We start from the raw sequence: 19031 nt of genomic DNA, 5'->3' as shown, positions 1-19031 counted from the left end.
GGGATAATTCTGATTGCCCCGGATGGCCATGCCAGCACTGGTACCCACTCCTGCGCAGCTTGTCACCGGTGCCACCCTGGCACCTACACCAAAATCCAACCCTGCTCTCTCAGCAGGGGGGACAGATCTTGCATCCGCAACTGCAAACCCTAAATCTTGCAGTCTGGCTTATTCCGGGAATTCTCCCCCAGTAACCAGCCTAAGCAAGCAGATGCTGGGCATCATTCTTGAAGCCAGAAGACCCAGTGCAAGGAAATCCTATGCTGATAAGTGGAAAAGGTACTGCTCCTGGATTCAGTCTAAAGGAGAGGACACAAACCTGCCCACCCTGCCTCTAATCCTGGATTACATAGCAGATCTACTCCACAGAGGCCTATCCTTCTCCATTAAGATCCATGCCTCTACCATTTCAGCTTATTACAACACTGAGCCACCTCTCTTCTCTCACTCTCTTATCAAACAGTTCCTGAGAGGGGCTAACAAACAACTTAAGGCTGCCAAGGAGGGCACCCACCCCTGCTTGGGACCTTAACTTTGTACTGGAAAAGCTCACGCTTCCCCCCCTTTGAGCCTGCAGCGTCAGCAGAGTTAGAATTCCTCTCTTGGAAAACAGCCTTGCTTCTGGCCATCACTTCAGCTAGAAGATTGTCTGAGCTACAAGCACTCATGGCTGTGGAACCCTTCATTATTTTCCATGCTGACAGGGTTTCCCTCAGGACTAACCCTTTTTTTATGCCTAAAGTGGTATCCAGTGTGGCTCTCAACCAACCTATCCATTTGCCAACCTTCTTCACTAATCCTCAGAATAAAGGGGAAAGGATCCCGCACTCCTTGGATGTGCACAGACAGCTCAGATTCTACCTTGATAGGACTAAGCCCTTCAGGAAATATGACCAGTTACTAGTCAGCTTTGCACCAGGCGCAGAGGGCAAGGCCATTTCTAAACAAACAATTTCCAAAAGGATAGCACACTGCATCGATTTCTGCTACAAGCATCCTGGGAAACCAACCTCACAGGGGGTCAGAACACATTTCACTAGGGCACCTTCTACCTCTACAGCATTCCTCTGGGGAGTCCGTACCAGGGACATCCTGTAAGATGATACCTGGAGTTCTGTACACACCTTCACCAAGCAATTACCACCTGCCTATCTTTTCCAAATCCAGGGTGGGTTTTGCTACAGCAGTCCTGCAAGGCATACTGTCCAGCCCCAACTCTTCTTGACTGCCTCCATCCTTCTTCAGCTTTGGGAATCTATTCAAGTGTGATGACTGCAACAGTGAAACACGAAGAACATAGTAGAGTTGTGTACACTTAACATAAATGTAGATGCTCGAGTGTATTCACTGTTGCAGTCCTGGTTTCCCTCCCCCCAGCCCCCTGTTTTTTTTTTTCTCTCTCTCTCTCCTCTTTATGGCTATTACTCACCCCTTTCAGGGGTATTGGTATTTGCTTTTTACTGGTGGTGTTTTCCCCCACTATAACTTGGCTCCCTATTTGAGGGGTTCCTGACATTTGGGGCAAGAAAAACTGATGTAATGGCATCAGCTGCCTGTTTTTTTTTTTACCCCTGATGACCTGACGTCAGTCCTGGAGCGACAGCATCCGATGCAGAAATACGAAGTTTCTGTTATTCGGGCTGACTGAGGGCTACCTGCAGGTAGATAACCCAAGTGTGATGACTGCAACAGTGAATACACTCTAACATCTACATTTATGGTAAGTGTACACAACTGCACTTTTCTCCTGCTCATAAAGACCCTCAGTGAATGGCAGAATTTCACTCACGGATTGGTTAATGCCATTATGGCTTTGAAGCCTTATCAAGGAGTTTCTGTTCTAGCTCCCCCTTGGTCTTGTACTTCTGTTAAGAGGCCTAGGGAACAGGATTTCTCAGAGGAGGAGGAATACCTTGCCTATTCTTCCCAGATTCCTTCTCCCATAGACTATGCTTCTGAGGAAGAGGAGTCCACAAATCTTGACTCTCATTTTGAAGAGATTTCCTTTGGGGTCACAATTTAATGATGGAATTTTTAAAATGGGATTGTGTCCAGGTGTCTGAGGTTCAGAAGAGGTATTATGAGCATCTGCAAATGGACTCTCCTTGACCTTCTGCTGTTCCTACTCTTCAGGTTTCCTTGTTGTATGCCTTTTTCTTCTGCTTCTCAGTCCCCTGCTCCCAAAAAATCTGATTAGATTTTATAAGCTGCCTAATGATTGCAAGTTACTTTATAAGTGCCCACCTGCTGACCCTTTTTTGGTGCCTTTGGAGTCTGACAAGCCTTCAAAGTTACTGCCTTCTGTAAAGTTGCTTCCTTCTGATAAAGACCGTAAAACTATGGAAAGACTGTGTAAGAAGGTATATACCTCTGCTACCTTTGCCTACCTTTGCTTTTAGGGCTGTCAGTTATCAGACCCATATGACCAGATATATTTTGGCTCTTCTATCTCAGGCCTCTCAGGTTATTTCTGAACTTTCTGACTCTGAGGGGAAGACTTCTGCTGTCTCCTTATTAGGGACTTCTCAGGTGGCTCACCACTCCATTAAATGCAGTTATGATGCATCAGATGCTTTTTCTAGAGCTGCTGATTTTGGCTGTGTGCTGAGGAGGTATTCTGGGCTTCAGCTTCAACCTTTGCCTGATAGTACTAAGGCTAAGTTGGTGAATGTTCCTGTGGATAACAAGTATTTGTTTGGCACTGCTGCTGCAGAATTATAAGTCCCTACAGGAAAAGGGTAAGGCTTTTACAATATCCAAAACATATCTTTAAGCGTGCTTTTGTTTGTAGGCAGTTTTGCCCTCCCCCAAATGTAAGAAGGGGGGGAGAAGGACCCTCCTGCTAAGGCTACCCAGACTCCTTTAGCTCAGAAATCTCCTCTTCCTGGCAAAGCAGGTGTTATCTGACTGTCTTGTTCTTTTCAGCCAAATTCCTTTGTCTTCTCATCTTTCTATGTCCCTTATTGTTTGGTTAAAGATTACTTAATATTCCTGGGTTCTTTCTGTCATTTGCCAAGGGTACTGCATTGTCTGGAAATCTTTTCAGCCCCGTCTGGGGGTTCCTATTACTGATCGAACATTTAGGTTAGCGAATACCTAAACGTCGAACTGGTAATAGCGAAAGCAAAAAAAACGTGAATGGCCAATTTAATGCAGGGAAAGCATTCCCTTGGTCGTTATGTGAATTTTGCCTCTTTCCCCACCGTAGAGCGATCTCGGAGTTGGTATATTTAGTTAGGGGGTTTAAAAATTTTTTATTTTTTATTTTTGCGGCCGAGGGAATTCATTCCCTGTGTTACGGCTGTTCGCTGTTTTAATTTTTCAATGTTACCAGGTTGACGTTTAGGTATTCGCTAACCTAAGCATTCGATTGGGTAATATAGACGCCCCTCAGGTACAGTTAGACTTTTTTCCAGAGGTGCTTCAGGGTCTCTTGACTTAGGGAACTGTTCAGGAAGTTCTGGTTTCTCAAGGGGAGAAGGGGTTTTATTCCAGAATGTTCTTGTTCCCCAGAAAAGAGGGCACCTAGAGACCCATTCTGGATCTTTCTCACCTAAACACCCTTCTGAAGGTCCCTTCCTTTCAGATGTTGTCCCTTCAGACTTTGTTTCCTCTGTTGCTTCCTCAGGGTTTTTAGTTTCTCTGGACCTCAAAGATACTTACCTTCGTATATCTATTCATCCCCTTTTCAGAAAGTTTTTACATTTCTCTGTTGCTTCCTGGCATTTTCAGTTCTGTGCTTTGCCCTTTGGCCTATCTACTGCCCCAAGGGTATTCACCAAATGCCTAACTCCTGTGATTGCTTTTTGCAGTCTAAGGGGGTTACAAGTAGTCTTTCCCTACCTAGACAACCTACTTTTTTCAGGCATCTTCTCCAGATATTCCACTGTGGCATCTTCATTTTGCCATTTCTGTCCTGTAAAGCTTGGGTTCATTATAAATTTCCAAAAGTCCTTGTGTCTCAAAACTGTTCCAGTGCTGGCATCCCTGCCTCCACCTAAGGTCTTTAACTCTCATTGCCTTCTTTCAATCCCTTCTTCTGGCCTCCAATATAGCCAGGGAATTTCTAAGAGCTCTGGGTTTCATGGCCTCCACCATTCCTATGCTCCCTCTAGGCAGACTCCACATGAGAAAGCTTCAGTGGTTTCTAAAATCAGTTTGGCTTCAGCACTCTCATACTCTAGATTTCATAGTCTCTCTTCTTGTATGCCTCAAGCTGGAAATTCGGTGGTGGATTCAGCAGTTGTCACTCATTCCAGGGCTTCCTTTTCATCCTGCACTCCCCTCTCAACAGCTGTTCACATGCTGTTCAGACATGGGATGGGGGTTCCCGTTGGCTGTCTAAAAGTGCAGGGCCTCTGGTTGCTTCAGTAAAAGAGAGACCACATCAATGTCAGAGATGAGAGCTCTTCTGTTGAGTCTTCAAGCATTTCATCCTCCTAACTCTTAACTCCAGAGCCTCTGAGGGTACTTACAGACAATACTGCAGTGATGTGCTATGTCAGCAAGCAAGGAGGGACAAAATCTTATCTCCTTTGCAGGTTAGCACTTCATGTGGGAGTTAGCTATCCAGTATCAAGTGACGCTTCATGCAGTTTACATTCCCTCAGGTCAGAACATTGTAGCAGAGTCTTGGAGTAAGTCCATATCACAATTGCATGAGTAGATGGTTCACAGGGATGTGTTTCTGGACATTGTCCACCAGTGGGGTACTCTTCAAGTAGATCTATGTGCTTCCCCTGTGAACAGACAGCATTTCCTCTTCTGCATTTAGCCAAGGGCAATCCTCACAAATTATCTCACAGGGTGGACCTACTCGCACAAGACAAGGGATTTCTCATCTATCCCCACATATCCACTCTTGAACTGACACTGTGGGTGATGGGATTTTGATTCCATATAAACACCTTTTTTTCCTGAGGATATGCTTAGAGTCCTGCATGAGGCCAGGAAATCCACTACTAGGAAATCCTACTTATCCAAATGGAAGAGGTTTTCAGTTTGATGGAAGAGGTTTTCAGTTTGATATCTTTCTTGTAACCTGTATCCACTTTCTGTAGATGTTACTTTGGTTCTGTCTTATCTGTGTGAATTGCTTAATGCTGGGTTGGCATATCCTTTTGTTCAGGTCCACTTGTCAGCTGCTACTGCGTATTTGCCTTTAGCACCCCTTTTAACCTCTAGATTTGAGGCTAAATAGCCTCTAGATTTGAGGCTAAACAGTTTCTTAAAAATGTCCTTCATATTAGAACTTCCAGGAAGCTTGTCCCTCCTTCCTAGGACCTTAATTTTGTTTTGGAAAAAAATGACCCAGGGTCCTTTTGAGCCTGCAGCTTCAACTTCTTGCCACATTGTTCTTGGAAGACTGTTTTTTTTTCTTGGTCCTTACCTCTGCCAGATGGGTGTCTGAGCTTCAAGCCCTTTTTTAGTTTTCCATAAGGACAGTGTGCCCCTTCGTAGTAATCCTTTTATGCCCAAAGTGGTGAATTAGTTATCTCTCTTAATCAGTCTATTCATTTGCCCATTTTTCCCTTCTCAATATGCTAGTGAGAAGGTTTTGCACACTTTGGATGTGCAATTGTACATAGACAACTCAGATTTTATTTGGATAAGACCAAAGCTTTTCGCAAATCTGATCAGCTTTTTATAGGTTCATAGGTAGGTACTAGGCTTATCAGCCCAAGGGCCCACGCAAGCCTAGCCAGCAAGGTACCATAGCTTACGCTACCCAAGAAAGTTATTTTTCTGTGCCACTGTCCAGCAGAGACACAGAAATGATCCCCGGGGTGTATTTCCTATTTTGCATCCACTCATCAAGATTTTTCTTGAAGAGTGCTATTGAAGAATTTTGCTTGCCATAGATGGGTAGCTTGTTCCAGAGTATAGGAAGTCTCTGGGACAGGAATCTATCCCTCCAGCGTGTCCTGTTTATTGTGGTGACAAGGTTTAGGTCCCTAGAGCGTGTTTCTTTTCATCCTAGATCTTTAGGATTGCTGTTTCCAAACAGATTACTTCTTGGATATCTGAAGCCATTTCTCTTTGTTATTCTTTTCCTGGCAAGGACCTTCCTCCTTCAGTTAAGGCTCATTCTACTTGGGCTGTGGCTTCTTCTGGTACTTTTTTCAAGGGTTTAGATACTAACTCTATTATCTTGAGGCAGTAACCTGGACTTCTGTGCATACCTTTACCAAGAACTGTAAGTTGGATGTAGTATCCAGGGCTCGAGCTAGTTTTGCTAGGGCCCTTTCTGAGCTTTTGCACTCTCCCTATTGTAAGGAATACTGCAGCAGTGAAATGGAAGGGCATAATGCAGTTGTGTAAAATCGGACCATGATGATACATGTCCTTCTGTTCACTGTTGCAGTATTCACCCCCCCCCCCAGTTCTTTTCCCTTTTGGATGTGCTTGTTACTTCTCTTTTATCCGTGGACTGGCATTCCTACCGGGGCTGCCAGTTCTGAGGGTGGTACATACGGATGTCCCCTTTATGCTCTATGCAGGGCGCATACGTGTGACGTCTGGCATACCCTTAGCAACTTAAAGGCTTTGGTATAATGGCGGGACGTTGGACTACCCTTGGCAAGAGATCCCAAAATGTCTATTTAACTAATTCTGCAATAGTGAAGAGAATGACGGCTACCATTATGGTGAGATTTTACACAACTGTACTTTCTAAACTACTTTAGTTAATATACTCAATGTCTGTGTATATTTATTTATTTGAGTAGTGTATGCAATTACTGTTTTACTTGCTGAAGTCCCCATTAAGTGAGCTACATTGATGCCAAGGAGTAAAGGTTTGACTACAACCCAGACGGCCCTAATTCAGTTAATGGATGGATGCTGGAAGAGCCAACAGGGGTGGGGATGGGGTGCTGGTGGAATGACCAAGCAATGCCTGTACACCTCCTGGTATAGTCCCATGACTGGAAACCCCAGGGAGGTACTTGCTTCAAGTAGGGGCAAGGCCTGCTGTTGTGTACAATGCTTGTAAAAACAAGTGGCATACCCATGCTGACACCTACCCCTGTAGCATGCTGGGCATGGGCAATAGAGTTAAGGCTTTACTTACAAAACCCCTGCCTCCAGAATGGATGGTAGACACCTTTGCTACTCGGCCCTCGTCACAAGGAGGAGCAAATGAGTCATACGACCCTTGTCTCCTAGAGGAATGAATGGGCCAGTTGAGCAGATGCAGATGAAACTCGGTGGTCACCTAGAGCAGGTGCAAAAACTAAAGCAACCAAAAAGTAATCTTCCACAAGTGTTGAATTTTCATTGATATTTGCTTCCATGAATTTAGTCTGGAAAACCTCTCACTGTATAGGGGTCTTGGTGTGTGGCAGATTCCTGCAGTGTTATACTTAATAGTACTGTTATCCCTTTGATGCAAGCAATTTTTAGTCCCAGGTTGTTACGGTTGTGTTTTTAGCTTCTTGCTTTTAAATGCTGTTTACAAATTGGTCACTGCCACCCATCTCATTAGATTTGTAGCAGTGAGTGGATTACCCTGGAATTTCTTATACATATTTTGGATCTTTTAACCAAGTTTCGCCAGTGGTATAGACAACATCTTCCAGGCAGAAGACGACTTTGTCCATTTTAGCATTTAGATTTCTGGCATTTAGCAAATATTTCTTCATCATTTTTTAATCTTGTGTGTCCCATAGGAGTTTTTTTTAGTTAAAATTAATTGTAGTAGTGCGGGTAGCATGATATTTGTCCATTAATGCTGGAGACGGAGTTTTGGTTTTATCAGTATCCTGTGACGAGCTGGCATCCTATCTAGGATGAGAGTCTCTGCTTTGCGCTCATGGAGTCCTTAAGTAGGTTGTAGTTCCCCTCCAGTCCTGAACTGGATAAAGCAGATATTGGAAAATTACTGGCTGTTCTTTTTTTCCCCAAAAAATAGGATTTTTAACTACCTCATACATTTCCATTGCATTTCATTTGAAATTTGATGTTTTATACTTCTGTTTTTTTTCTGTTGTATCTTCAAGTTTTGGTGCCTGTGTGTCTGCCGTCTCTGTCTGTCTCTGTGTCTGTCTGTGTGTCTGTGTCTGTCTGTCTGTGTGTATGTGTGTGTATGTGTGTGTATATATATATATATATATATATATATATATATATATATATATATATATATATACACACATATATAATACACACACACACACATACCTGTATATATTATACCTGGGTAAATCCCCCCCCCCAGCAGACACTGTTGTTGACCTGGTCACCTGGCAGGCCTGGAAGGAGCCAGACACCATAGAACCAGTTTGTAAATGTCCAGATAAAGTCCTTTCACCCCCAGAGGACCGTGTTTTCTGGAGTAAGGGTATTCTGGTTGACGCTATAGTGGTGACAGTTGCTACTTAAAAAAGAGCTCGCGCAGCAGAGCTCTACTGTCCATCTGTCGAACAGGGGGTCTAGAGCGATGGACAGGTTTGAGAAGCTCACTTTTGCCTCAGCTCCCTTTTCCCTGAGAGCACTGAATTACCTGGAACATTTTACTTGCTTTCATCGAGACTTGGTCAAAGAACTCTGAATCTCTGGAGGAGTCTATGCCTAAGGGGGAGTTCGATAAAATTTCCCCCAAGCTAGTCACTCTCACTTCTATAGCGAACTCCTCCATGAGACTCATTTCACACTCAGCGGAGGCTTCTTCTAAAATGGCCGGCACTGGCATTGCAATGCGTCGCCATGCTTGGATGAGGCTGTGCGATTTCACGGAGCCCTTTAAGGCAACGTTCGTCAATGCCCCCTTCGATGATTGCTCACTGGTCAGACCATCTGTTATGCAAATATGGATAAACATAACAGGATATGAGGACTGCCTGGGTCCACATAGTCGGGGCAACAAGAATAAAAGAGAGGCCATTCTGGACTTCTGCCTGACAAATGGTTTGATAGTAACCAGCACATGGTTCAGAAAGTGAGACATTCACAGGATCACATATAAGAGTGGCCAACATGCAACTCTGGTAAACTTTCTGCTAGTAAGGAAAGGGCATGGAGTAGAATCAGCAGTTGACTGGCGAGAAAGTACAACAGTTCAAGGACTGTCTCTAGCACCTCAAGAAGAAGAGGAAGTAGATGGAGTTGAAGAATGACAGTGCCACAAAACAGCATGTATGAGGACTACAGAGCAGATGTGTGTGGAAGTCAAGTATGAAAGTAAGGTGCATAGGGAAAGCTGGTGGTGGAATGTAGAAGTCCAGGAAGTCTTTGAAAGAAAGAAAAAAGAAAGGTGGCAGGAAAAAGTGGGAGGTAGAAAAGACTGACTAAGCTAGGAAGGAATACTGGTTGGCTAAGAAACAAGTTACAGTAGTAAAGAACAAGGCATCAGATGTACTCTAAGAGCTTTTGGAACGTGACCCAGTAGTTGGCACAAAGGAAGTATATCAAGTTGCTAGGCAAAAACAGAAAGATAAAGAAGATGGTCAGATGCCAGCAACAATCTGCTCATCATTCCACATGACTTCAAAAGCACATGGAAGGAGTACTTCCATTAGCTTCTGAATGAAGGAAATCTCACATAACCTGTAATACCTCAGATGCAGCCTATGATGAGAGAAGAGGAAAAGCCCACCATAGAAGAAGGAAGAACAGCGCTTAGGAAAATGAAGTCAGGGGAAAGCTGCAAGCTTAGATGAGGTCTCAGCAGATATGATGAAAATGTTGAGTGAGATAGGGAAGAAATGTCTCCCAAGGATACTCGTAGCAGTATGGAGAGAAAGGCATATCCCAGATCATCCATCCATCCACAACCCCTTTTTCCCATTTTTGCATATAGGGTCGGGGTGTTATTTCCAACAGTGACAACCACCTAGAGTCAAGGTTTATAGCCGTGCCACAGTAGTTCATTCACGCCCCACACACATCTGTGGCCAATTTAGTGTTTCCAGTTTTACTGCATGTCTTTGGAGCACCCTGAGGAAACTCAAGCGAACATAGGGAAGACATACATACTGCACACAGGGTACCCCAGCTAAGAATTGAACCAAGAAACCTCTTGTGAGGTGACAGTGCTGTCTGCCGTGCCACCTAAAGGTGTATCCCAGATGATTTGAGAATAAGCATACTAGTGCCAGTGCTCAAGCACAAAGGGGACTTTCACAACTGTGAGCAGTACAGAGGTATCTAACTCCTGTCATATTGCATGAAAGTTCTGGAGAGCGTGATTGGTAACCGAATGGGCAGAGTAGTAGACTGTAAGATGGGAAATTCACAGTTTGGATTCATATCAGGTTGCAGCACAACTGACCCAGTGGTTTGCAGTGAGACAGATAACTTGAGAAGAATCTAGCAATGAAAAGAGTCTAACTGGGCATTCCTGAAAAGCATATGGCAAGGTCCCAAGAATGCTGATTTGGGCAATCCTGCAGTGGTTTGAAGTCCCAGAAACATTGGTAGAATTAGTGCAAGCTATGGAAGGACCCAATGACTCAAGTACGAGCAGTGTTTGGATTGCATAGGGGTTCCCTGGGGGAGTGGGTGTGCATCAGGGTCCAGCTCTGATCTCACTGCTGTTCATATTGGTGATGGAATATGTTAGCAAGCAGGTGCTAGGCATCAACAAAGTTGCTCTATGTAGACAATGTGGCATTATAGGCAGAGTCTGAGCAAGAACTTCAGCAAAAGGTAGGGTAATTGGATGAAACAGAGTACAGGTAAAACTGCTGTAATGGCAGCAAATGGGGGAAATCCGAAAAAGCTGAGAGCTGAGACAAAAAGAAAAATAGTGGAACAGGTTAACAGCTTCAGATATCTGGAAGGGGATGGTTGCAGTGAAGGCAAGTCTGAATGAGGAGGTCAGATCTAGAATCAGAGGGGCTGCAGTCAACTGCCACAGTTTGCCAGGTGTAGTATATGACATAACAGTGTCAAATAAGTTGAAAAGTAAGATGTACAAAACAGTGGTGTGACCAGTACTACTGTGTGGTCAGGATTGCCAGACGTCCCTATTTGGGCGGGACTGTCCCGAGATCAGCAGCCTGATCCCGAGTCCCGCCCTGCCGGTTTAAATCCCGGCCAGCCTCCACTTTGTTTGTTTTTTTTTTTTATTGGCCCGTATACCTGGCATACAGGCCAATCAAAAATCGCTAAACGCGGAGCTTCTTCTGTTCCGCATTAAACAGAAGTAGCTCTGTGTTTAGCGGTTTTTGATTGGCCCGTATGCCGGTATACGAGAAGCTCCATGTTTAGTGTAGATCTACTGTTCTTTAATGTGGAACTCTGTTCTGCATTAAAGAGCTTTTTTTTTTTTGTTTGTTTTTTTTTTGTCGTCTCTACCTGGCCGATATGAAATCTGTCAACCCTGTGTATGGTACAGAAACCTGGGCAGTAAAGGCAGGGTAGTTGAGGAAGCTAGAGGTGATGGAGATGAAGTGCCTGAGACGAGGTGGTAGGATGCACACTGTAGGACAAACAAAAAAAAATGAGGACTTAAGAGCAGATGCCAAAGTGGCTCCAATTGGAGAAGAGTTCATAAAGGGCAGAAAAGCTGAAGGCAATAAGAAGATTTGGGGCAAACAGGAGGAAGGCAAGAGGAAATGAAGGCATCCAGCAAAGTGGTGGATGAATTGTACGAGAGAGTCAAAGAAGGTCTGAGAGTGACATTGAATTGAGAGAAATGGCAACAGCTGGCACAACACCCCAACCCCATGTAGAAAATGGAGGGAAAACTGGGTTGATTGGTTTACGTCTTGCCATCAAGTCCTATTTATGTTGAGGTATAGCTTTATTTCTCGATCTTGTATTTGTGTTACTCCCAGTTTTTGCTGAAATGTAATAAGTTTTCATGTTGGGTAGGTGTTTGGACATTTTTCCCTTGCAGTAATTCATAAGTTGATGCATCTTTCATTAAATCTAATTAGTCAATGTTCTGTTTTTAAGAACTGATATCTGTGCTTAATTTGATCTGTGGCTAGTCTCCTTTTTAATAAAAGAACAGTTTAGGAAATAGTGTGTGTAGATGTGTATGTACTAAAGTATGACAGCAAAGTTTGTTCAAGCTGTTATTGCCTTCTTTCTCGATCTCCCTCCAGGGTATGTTTGTTGATGCTGCACACTTTCTTTGTTTTGCATAGCAGTACTCTTTCAGTGTTTAGAATTGAATTTGCTAAATGTCGTTTTCTTTCAATAAGCAGGCTTATAGTGTTAATGCATCTTCTTTTTATTGGTGGGTTTTGTGAAAGTATTGTCATAGACTGTAGGTAATATTGGTAGGGTTAGTAGTCACATGATTGCATTACTTTGTGCTTATTAATATTTTGTTTGTAAGAAAGTTATAAAAATAAACTGCAAATGCGTTTTTATGGTTCTTTTTATATTGCCTTTTATTTGTACTTCATTTTGTATATGAAGACTGTAAATTTAGAAAAAGGCTTCAGAAGTGCAGACATTTTTTAATGTTAAATGATACTGTAAATATTGAGTTGATTAGCATTTGTATTTGTGTACTATTGGACTTTAAATCTGGCAGTGACATAGCAAGACATTTACCTGGTTGATATTGTTTGTTTATCTTTTCTTCTAAGATCAGTAGTGTGGTGCTTGTATGTAAACCACATTTTCTCCTGGAGATGTGGACTCCATTTATTTCAACAGATTGCTTTTTGTAGTTGTAAATTGAGAAAAAAGTAGCAGCATTTTACTGTCAGTTTCATTATTTGAATAAATTGCAGTTCAGTCTGTTCAGGGTACAAATAGTAGTTAAAATATGGCATTTTAATTTTTGGTGAAACTGTAAAGAAGCAGACATTTTGTGTGGTAATTTTAGTGGTATTTTAAACTGCAGTGCTGTTTTGTGGTGTGCACAGTGTGCAGTGTTTTTTTTAATTTCATGCAGCACCATTAGATTTACAGTTGAAAGCTGTGTTGTTTGTACTGCTGAAGGTGTTCCTTTTAGAAGTCAGGTCAGTTTTGTGTGGATTATTCAGTACTGATTTATTGTTGGCTTCAGCTGCTGATTGAGCTCCATGCTTTTAGCAAGTAATGAAATTAATTTTGTTGGTGTCCAGATGGAATAAAGAACAAAACCAAATACACCAATTTTCCAAGAGCTATAAAACAACCAGTTATTGAGCACTTTCATCACTCTGTATAAAGATTCCCTCATAATCCGATCATGTGAATCAACTGATGGTTTGAATTAATATTATAATAATCTTAAAGTAATTATAAAAAGTCGTGTTAATATTAATTGAACATGTAGCTGCTTATAGTACTTAAGAAATGAAGTGTTGGTTTGAAATTTTTGTCCTTTCTCTGTCAGTGGAGTATTATTGTAATAGTAAAAAAAAAAAAAAAAAAAGCACGAGGATTGCAGCTGGTAAAGTTAGTATGCATTTCTTTCTTTTTCCTTTGTATATAACTGCACGTAAAAGTTCTTTCAAAAACAGTACTAACATTCCAGAAGTATAACCTATGCAGTAGAACTAAACACCTGTTGAGCTTGTAATTAAAATGATATTCGTTAAAAAAATGTGTAACACAACCAGACTCCCTATAAAGAAGTCCTACATTAACAGTACGTCCCCATATGTAAACCGTTCTAAAGGTTCCAGATATGCAGAAAATTGTTGTACCAGAACTATGGATGAGTGTTGCCTTATGGCTGTGCTCTTTCTGTTTTTGTTTATCTCCAAAGTTATATAAACGCTATGTTCTATTACTACTTGGGTTACCACCGCAATGTTTTGACTGGCAATTTTAAAAAATGTTTGACAGACTGAATGTCTGGTATGATTTGAGACTGTCTGGGGTTTATAAAGAGATGGTGTGTTCCTGCAGAAAAGTAGCATGACTAAATGGTCCCGTGAGGCAGCATATACAGTCATTATATATGCATTCTGAGGCACCTAGCACTTCTGTGTAGCCAGCTACACGTCAGGATGCAGAAATGGGTCATGCAACAGTTCACAAATAAGCACAAACCTGTAGTGAAAAACATACATGGACATGTAATATGCAGTGGATAGGGTGGACGAGTGCCTCATTGTATGGTTTGTGAGAGAACCAAAAATATGAACTCACAGACTGATACATCCCAAAACTAAATGTGTAGGTAGTGTCCCTGCTGCATATGCTAACCTGTACAACAGCAGGGTAGCACAAAGCACTGCAGATAGCAATATAACACTACTGTTTTAAGCTGTAGTGCTATGGTGGCCTCATTTGTGAACACTTGTCAGATACATAAATAAGGAGGAAAGGGGGAAAAGAGGAAATTAGAAAGCAGCGGGATGCCCAAAAGGACATCAAGTAGAAATATGCAAGCTGGGAGGAAAAAAATAAATGGCAACTTTTTTGTAGGGACAGGGCCCCTTTTGTTTTGTTACTTAAAAAAAAAAAGAGGAAAAGTGTGTTAAGTAAAGAAGGGTAGAATGACAATAAGTAAGAGTGTGGGATAGATGTAGACAGAACAGTCCACACAGATGGGGGCAGATATGACCAGACTAGGATGGGGAAATGTGCGCTGGACAAAGACAAACTGAGCAAAAAAATGTTATTGGGGAGGTTTGGACCATGCTCGGGGTATGGGTTGTAACATATGAGGTCAGATTGGTGCTGGGCAGTGTAATACCTCCTGCTGTTGCAGTCCAGAGAGATACAGGTGTGTTCCATCACCTGATAATCAATCTGGCCAGTAGACTGCGAAACTCTCCTTTGGTGGCTGGGTGGTTGAGTGAATCTGCAGTCAGCTCCAACAGGTTTTCCATCCTGGCTGTGTACCTGCCTTCTTCTCACTTGACAGCAGCCTCCACCACGTGATGTGGCTTGGCCTGTCATGGAAAACATGATGGCTGTCTGCTGATGAGGGGGTAGTGCCCCCCCCCCCCCACACACACACACAAAGCAGTCTCATCCTTGCCATCACAATCCTTGGCTACAGCCTCAGCAGTGTGGTCGGCTGTACTGCTATTATTCATTGTTTTGACTTATTATGGTTGTATAAGATTGTTTTAACATTCAGGTTAATTCTTCTGTTGAAGCTGTTACTTGTTTCTTGGTTTCACTTGCCATTCTCTAAATATTTTTTTGGTGCAGTTTGTTTCTTAGTGGAAGCTTCATCGTGTTCTTGAAGTGAATTTCTTAGCATTCACATTTCAAACACACAAATTGGTTATGATTAGAGACCTGTTCATAATTCTCTATATAATATAATCGGGGCAGAACTTTGTCTTATTTTTATTGCAAATGTTTACATACACCTAATTCAGAGGCTTAATGGTGAGTATAATATGTAATTCACAAATTCATTTGTCAGTTTATCTGTAAAAACTCAGACCAGTGTAGTAGATAGTAAGATGATTCTGTAAAATACTTTTTTCCTGACTGACCTTTTTTCCATTGTAAAATACAAATAAAAAATGTTTTCCATTTTTTTCTCTTCCCTTCTTTCCAAAGCCTTTTTACAGAAAATGTTTTGGCGCATCCTTGTATTGTTTTTCGCCGTCAATGTCAGGTATGGATTGACTTTTTCTTTTATGTTTCCACACTACTTTAACTTGGTAGTACTTTGCTTTACTATGTCAGAATAACTCCAGATGTCTGAAGTATATTAGAGGTATTAAGTAAAATGATATATTCAATGACTGCCTTTGTCTTGCTTCACTTTCATTGTCCATAGAAGTGGAAGAAGAAAATGGTAGGCTACAAGCAATGCCCATCAATTATCTGTTATTTTTTGCAGGTGGTTTACAGCATTCCAAATAGCCAAGATGTCAGTGATCTGTACTTCAGGATTTGTGTGTTGGGCTTGGGGTGTTGTGGCGATACTAGGGACAGAGCAGTAAGCATTTTTCCAAGGGGAGGTATAAAGACGGCACCTTCTTCTGAGCAGTGTGGTTAGTAAGTCATCTGTGACTGGGTTCAGAGCAAGATTAGACAATGTTGAGGGATGTAATCCGATTAATCTGGGGATATAAATTTAAGACAGGATGATTTATGGAATGATAGTGTTGGGAATTCAGTTTTGGGGTATGTTGTATGACGTTCTTGCAATTAAGACCTAGGGGCGATGAGCCAGTAGTTTGACCCACAGTTGCTGGCATGACTTTTGAATGTAGTGGAAATTATCAGTTTGGTAACTGGATAAAATATTCATGTTTTAGGCTGTTACACGAGCTTAATTTCCTTGAGGACTATGACATCATGAATATTTCTGTGGTCTAAATAACAAGTCCTTCAAGCAGTTTGCGTGTGTATTGTGTAACAGATGTGAATACAAAACATGACTCTTTGTAGAATGACGTTTGTGCTGGTTTGCTTGTTTGTGCTGTATGTGTGCACCAGCTGTTAAAAATATATGATATGACATTATTCTGTTTATCCTAATAGGAGCACACAAATTTGAGATGTTTGACAATTGTACAGAATATGACTCTTACTACTAAGATATTAAAAGAAGCACAAATGTATTCTACTTTTGTAGGGTATGACATTATTACTGTTGTAGCAGCCTGCAGTTTCTTAGTAATCAACTGTCTGTGCTGTCTCTCTAAACTAATGTTTGACGCTTTGTATGAACACGCTTGGAAAATGTCTGGAAGTAAGACAGCTGACCATGAACATATTCCTACACATTAACAAGACTTACTAAGACTTGACCTTGCAGCTGCATTCTGTTACTATGCAGTTCATATAGACAGTCACCACTGTGGCATAGTATCAAACTTGGGTTGTCTTGTTTGTGTGCTCATTACATTAAGCATTTCCCTTATAATTTAGGAATTGTATCAATGGGAGACTCTTAAAAGTTTGGAGAAAAGTTATGAGGTTTGCCATTTAGAAAAGTCATCCGGAGTATTTTAGAGTTCTTGAAAAGTCTACAGGAAACATCAAAGGAGCCACAGGAGAAATGAGAATCTCCTTGGGAGAACTAGAGAGTCAGTCTGACTATAAAATCAGTGTGAGAAAATGTTAAGTGGAAACTGGAAAGAGCCAAAGAGAGAGAGATGCAGACTATATGAAAACAGTTGGGAAACATATTTGAGAGTTAGACAAAATGTCAAGACTGCTAGTAAAATGGGTTCTCCCAGCTGATGAGTTGTATGTATGGACTCCTGTGTATATCATACCTCTTACAGCAAGAAGTCTGGACAAGGGCCCCAAAATAGGGACACTTTCTAAGTTTGTAAGAGTAATATTTAAAAAGTTGATAGAATAAAATGTTTTGTGTTAGCATAAATTTTATAAAGGATATGAAGTCTGAAAATGAAATGTCTGCCATCATTTTCTAAATTCAGTCCTCAGTGATTTGCCAGAAAACTACAATTGTATGAGAAGCAGACCAAAAATACGAGTAAAAAATCTGGACATTCTGTGAAAATCTGGACAGCTGAAAGCTAGTATTCACATAGATAGCATTTTTAGTATGCACCTTACAGCCAGCCTCTGACAGAAAATTTGCTCAGTCTTTCAGTTTCTAGTTCACGTAGTGTAAACCATAGCGTGATATGTAACATTTAAGTTATGCTTTTTTTCAAATTGGTAGGAAAGCATTTTCAGCTGTGTTCATGTGCTGACCTTAGCATTTCTTTGGGTAACTCTGAGACCAAACACTAACAAAAAACACCTTTAAAGGGCATGCACCCATTAAAATTGGTGCAAGTAGAAGAGGTTATTGAGCATCTTGAGCTGATCAGGTTGTGACTGGATAGGCTGTTTACAGTTGAAAGAATAACTGTAGAGTATAATAATTTTATGTGTGATTAATACATGGTGTTAAGGAGCCTCGGCAGAATGTTAGGAAATCTGGCATTAAGGTATTGCTACTTTTAGATGTAGTATAAAAAAATGAAATTACTCAAAAAATCTTGACGCAGTTCTCATTTGATAATAAACTGGCTATTGTGCTGTAATCCATTGGGAGACGCAAAGATAATATGAAATGCTGAGTTGACTTGCTGAGCTCTTGATTTGTGTACGTGCAGGAACACTTCTGATTTCTTTGTAAATGAGTTACTTATGTTTTGTAATTTGCATTAGAAGAGTTGTTAATTTTGATCTTATTGTGACTGTGTGTGAGACATGTAGCTATGTTTAACACACTAAAAATAAAGTCCTTGGCTCTTTTTTTTTTGAATGCTGGACTACAACCCACAAAACATACTTGGGTAAAATTTTAGAGCTAGTTTTTAAAATACATTGTCAGTATCATCCTCCCTGGTAAGATCTGACCATAAACGGTCACTTTCAAAGTCGCCATCTCCCCTGACCACCCTCTAGCTAGGATCAGATAAAGAAAAATTCTCCAAAGCTGATTACAGTCTCCTGAGGGATGGTATAAACAGCTGCACAGCCCCCTCCCCCACCTGTAGAAACAGACATCAATGTCCATATGTACACTGAAGTACTATGCGAGCATATATATAGATGCATGGAGTCAGGAATCCCTGACAGGACAAAATCATCCTCTGCAAGGAAGAGTAAACCTGTCTTGTGGACATCTGCAATAAAGAAACTATATAACAAAAGGAAAAAAATTGCTCTCCAGGACCAAGAAGGAGCAGGTGCCCAATTGGAAGCAATCTTTCCTTAGCCTGAACAAGCAAATAAGAGCACTAGTGAAACCCTCTAAAGCCACCTTCTGAGTCCAAATTGGCCACATCTACTAGAGACAATCATAAGGCCTTCTATGCATATGTCTACAATCTCAAAGGAAGCATCCAGATCTGTTCAGAACTGGTGGTCAAGGACACCACTTACACAAATGTTGTAGATACAGCCTATCTACTGGATGACAGATTCGGCAAAAACCTCTTCCCTCTGTCCTCACCATCAGTAAATCAAGACATCCCCAGTACCTGCCCCCCACCCCTTATCTCTAGGGAACAGGTCATCACTGCCCTCTCAAAGGCAAAAAATACAGCCTCCATGGGACCCGATAACATCCCAGGCTGCATCCTACATGAACCCAGGCATGAACTTGCAGTACCATTAGGCACCCTGTTCAACCAAAGCCTGAGTACCGGCTTTGTCCCAGCCAAGTGGAGGACAGCCACTGTGATCCCTTTATA

At 41.6% G+C, this 19031-nt stretch overlaps 1 protein-coding gene across 1 annotated transcript in view; it reads left to right on the top strand.

Annotated features, from left to right (window-relative positions):
• SLC25A46 (solute carrier family 25 member 46) overlaps positions 1-19031 on the top strand; it is a 130015-nt gene that overhangs the window by 25114 nt on the left and 85870 nt on the right. The window contains exon 3 of the mRNA XM_044064476.1: positions 15418-15475. Coding sequence (XP_043920411.1) covers positions 15418-15475 — 58 coding nt within the window. The remainder of the gene's footprint in view (positions 1-15417; positions 15476-19031) is intronic.

This window comes from Protopterus annectens, chromosome 2.part2, assembly GCF_019279795.1.
Source record: "Protopterus annectens isolate FY-2018-M chromosome 2.part2, PAN1.0, whole genome shotgun sequence".
NCBI lineage: Eukaryota > Metazoa > Chordata > Ceratodontiformes > Protopteridae > Protopterus > Protopterus annectens.
This window is presented reverse-complemented; position numbering and strand designations above follow the sequence as displayed.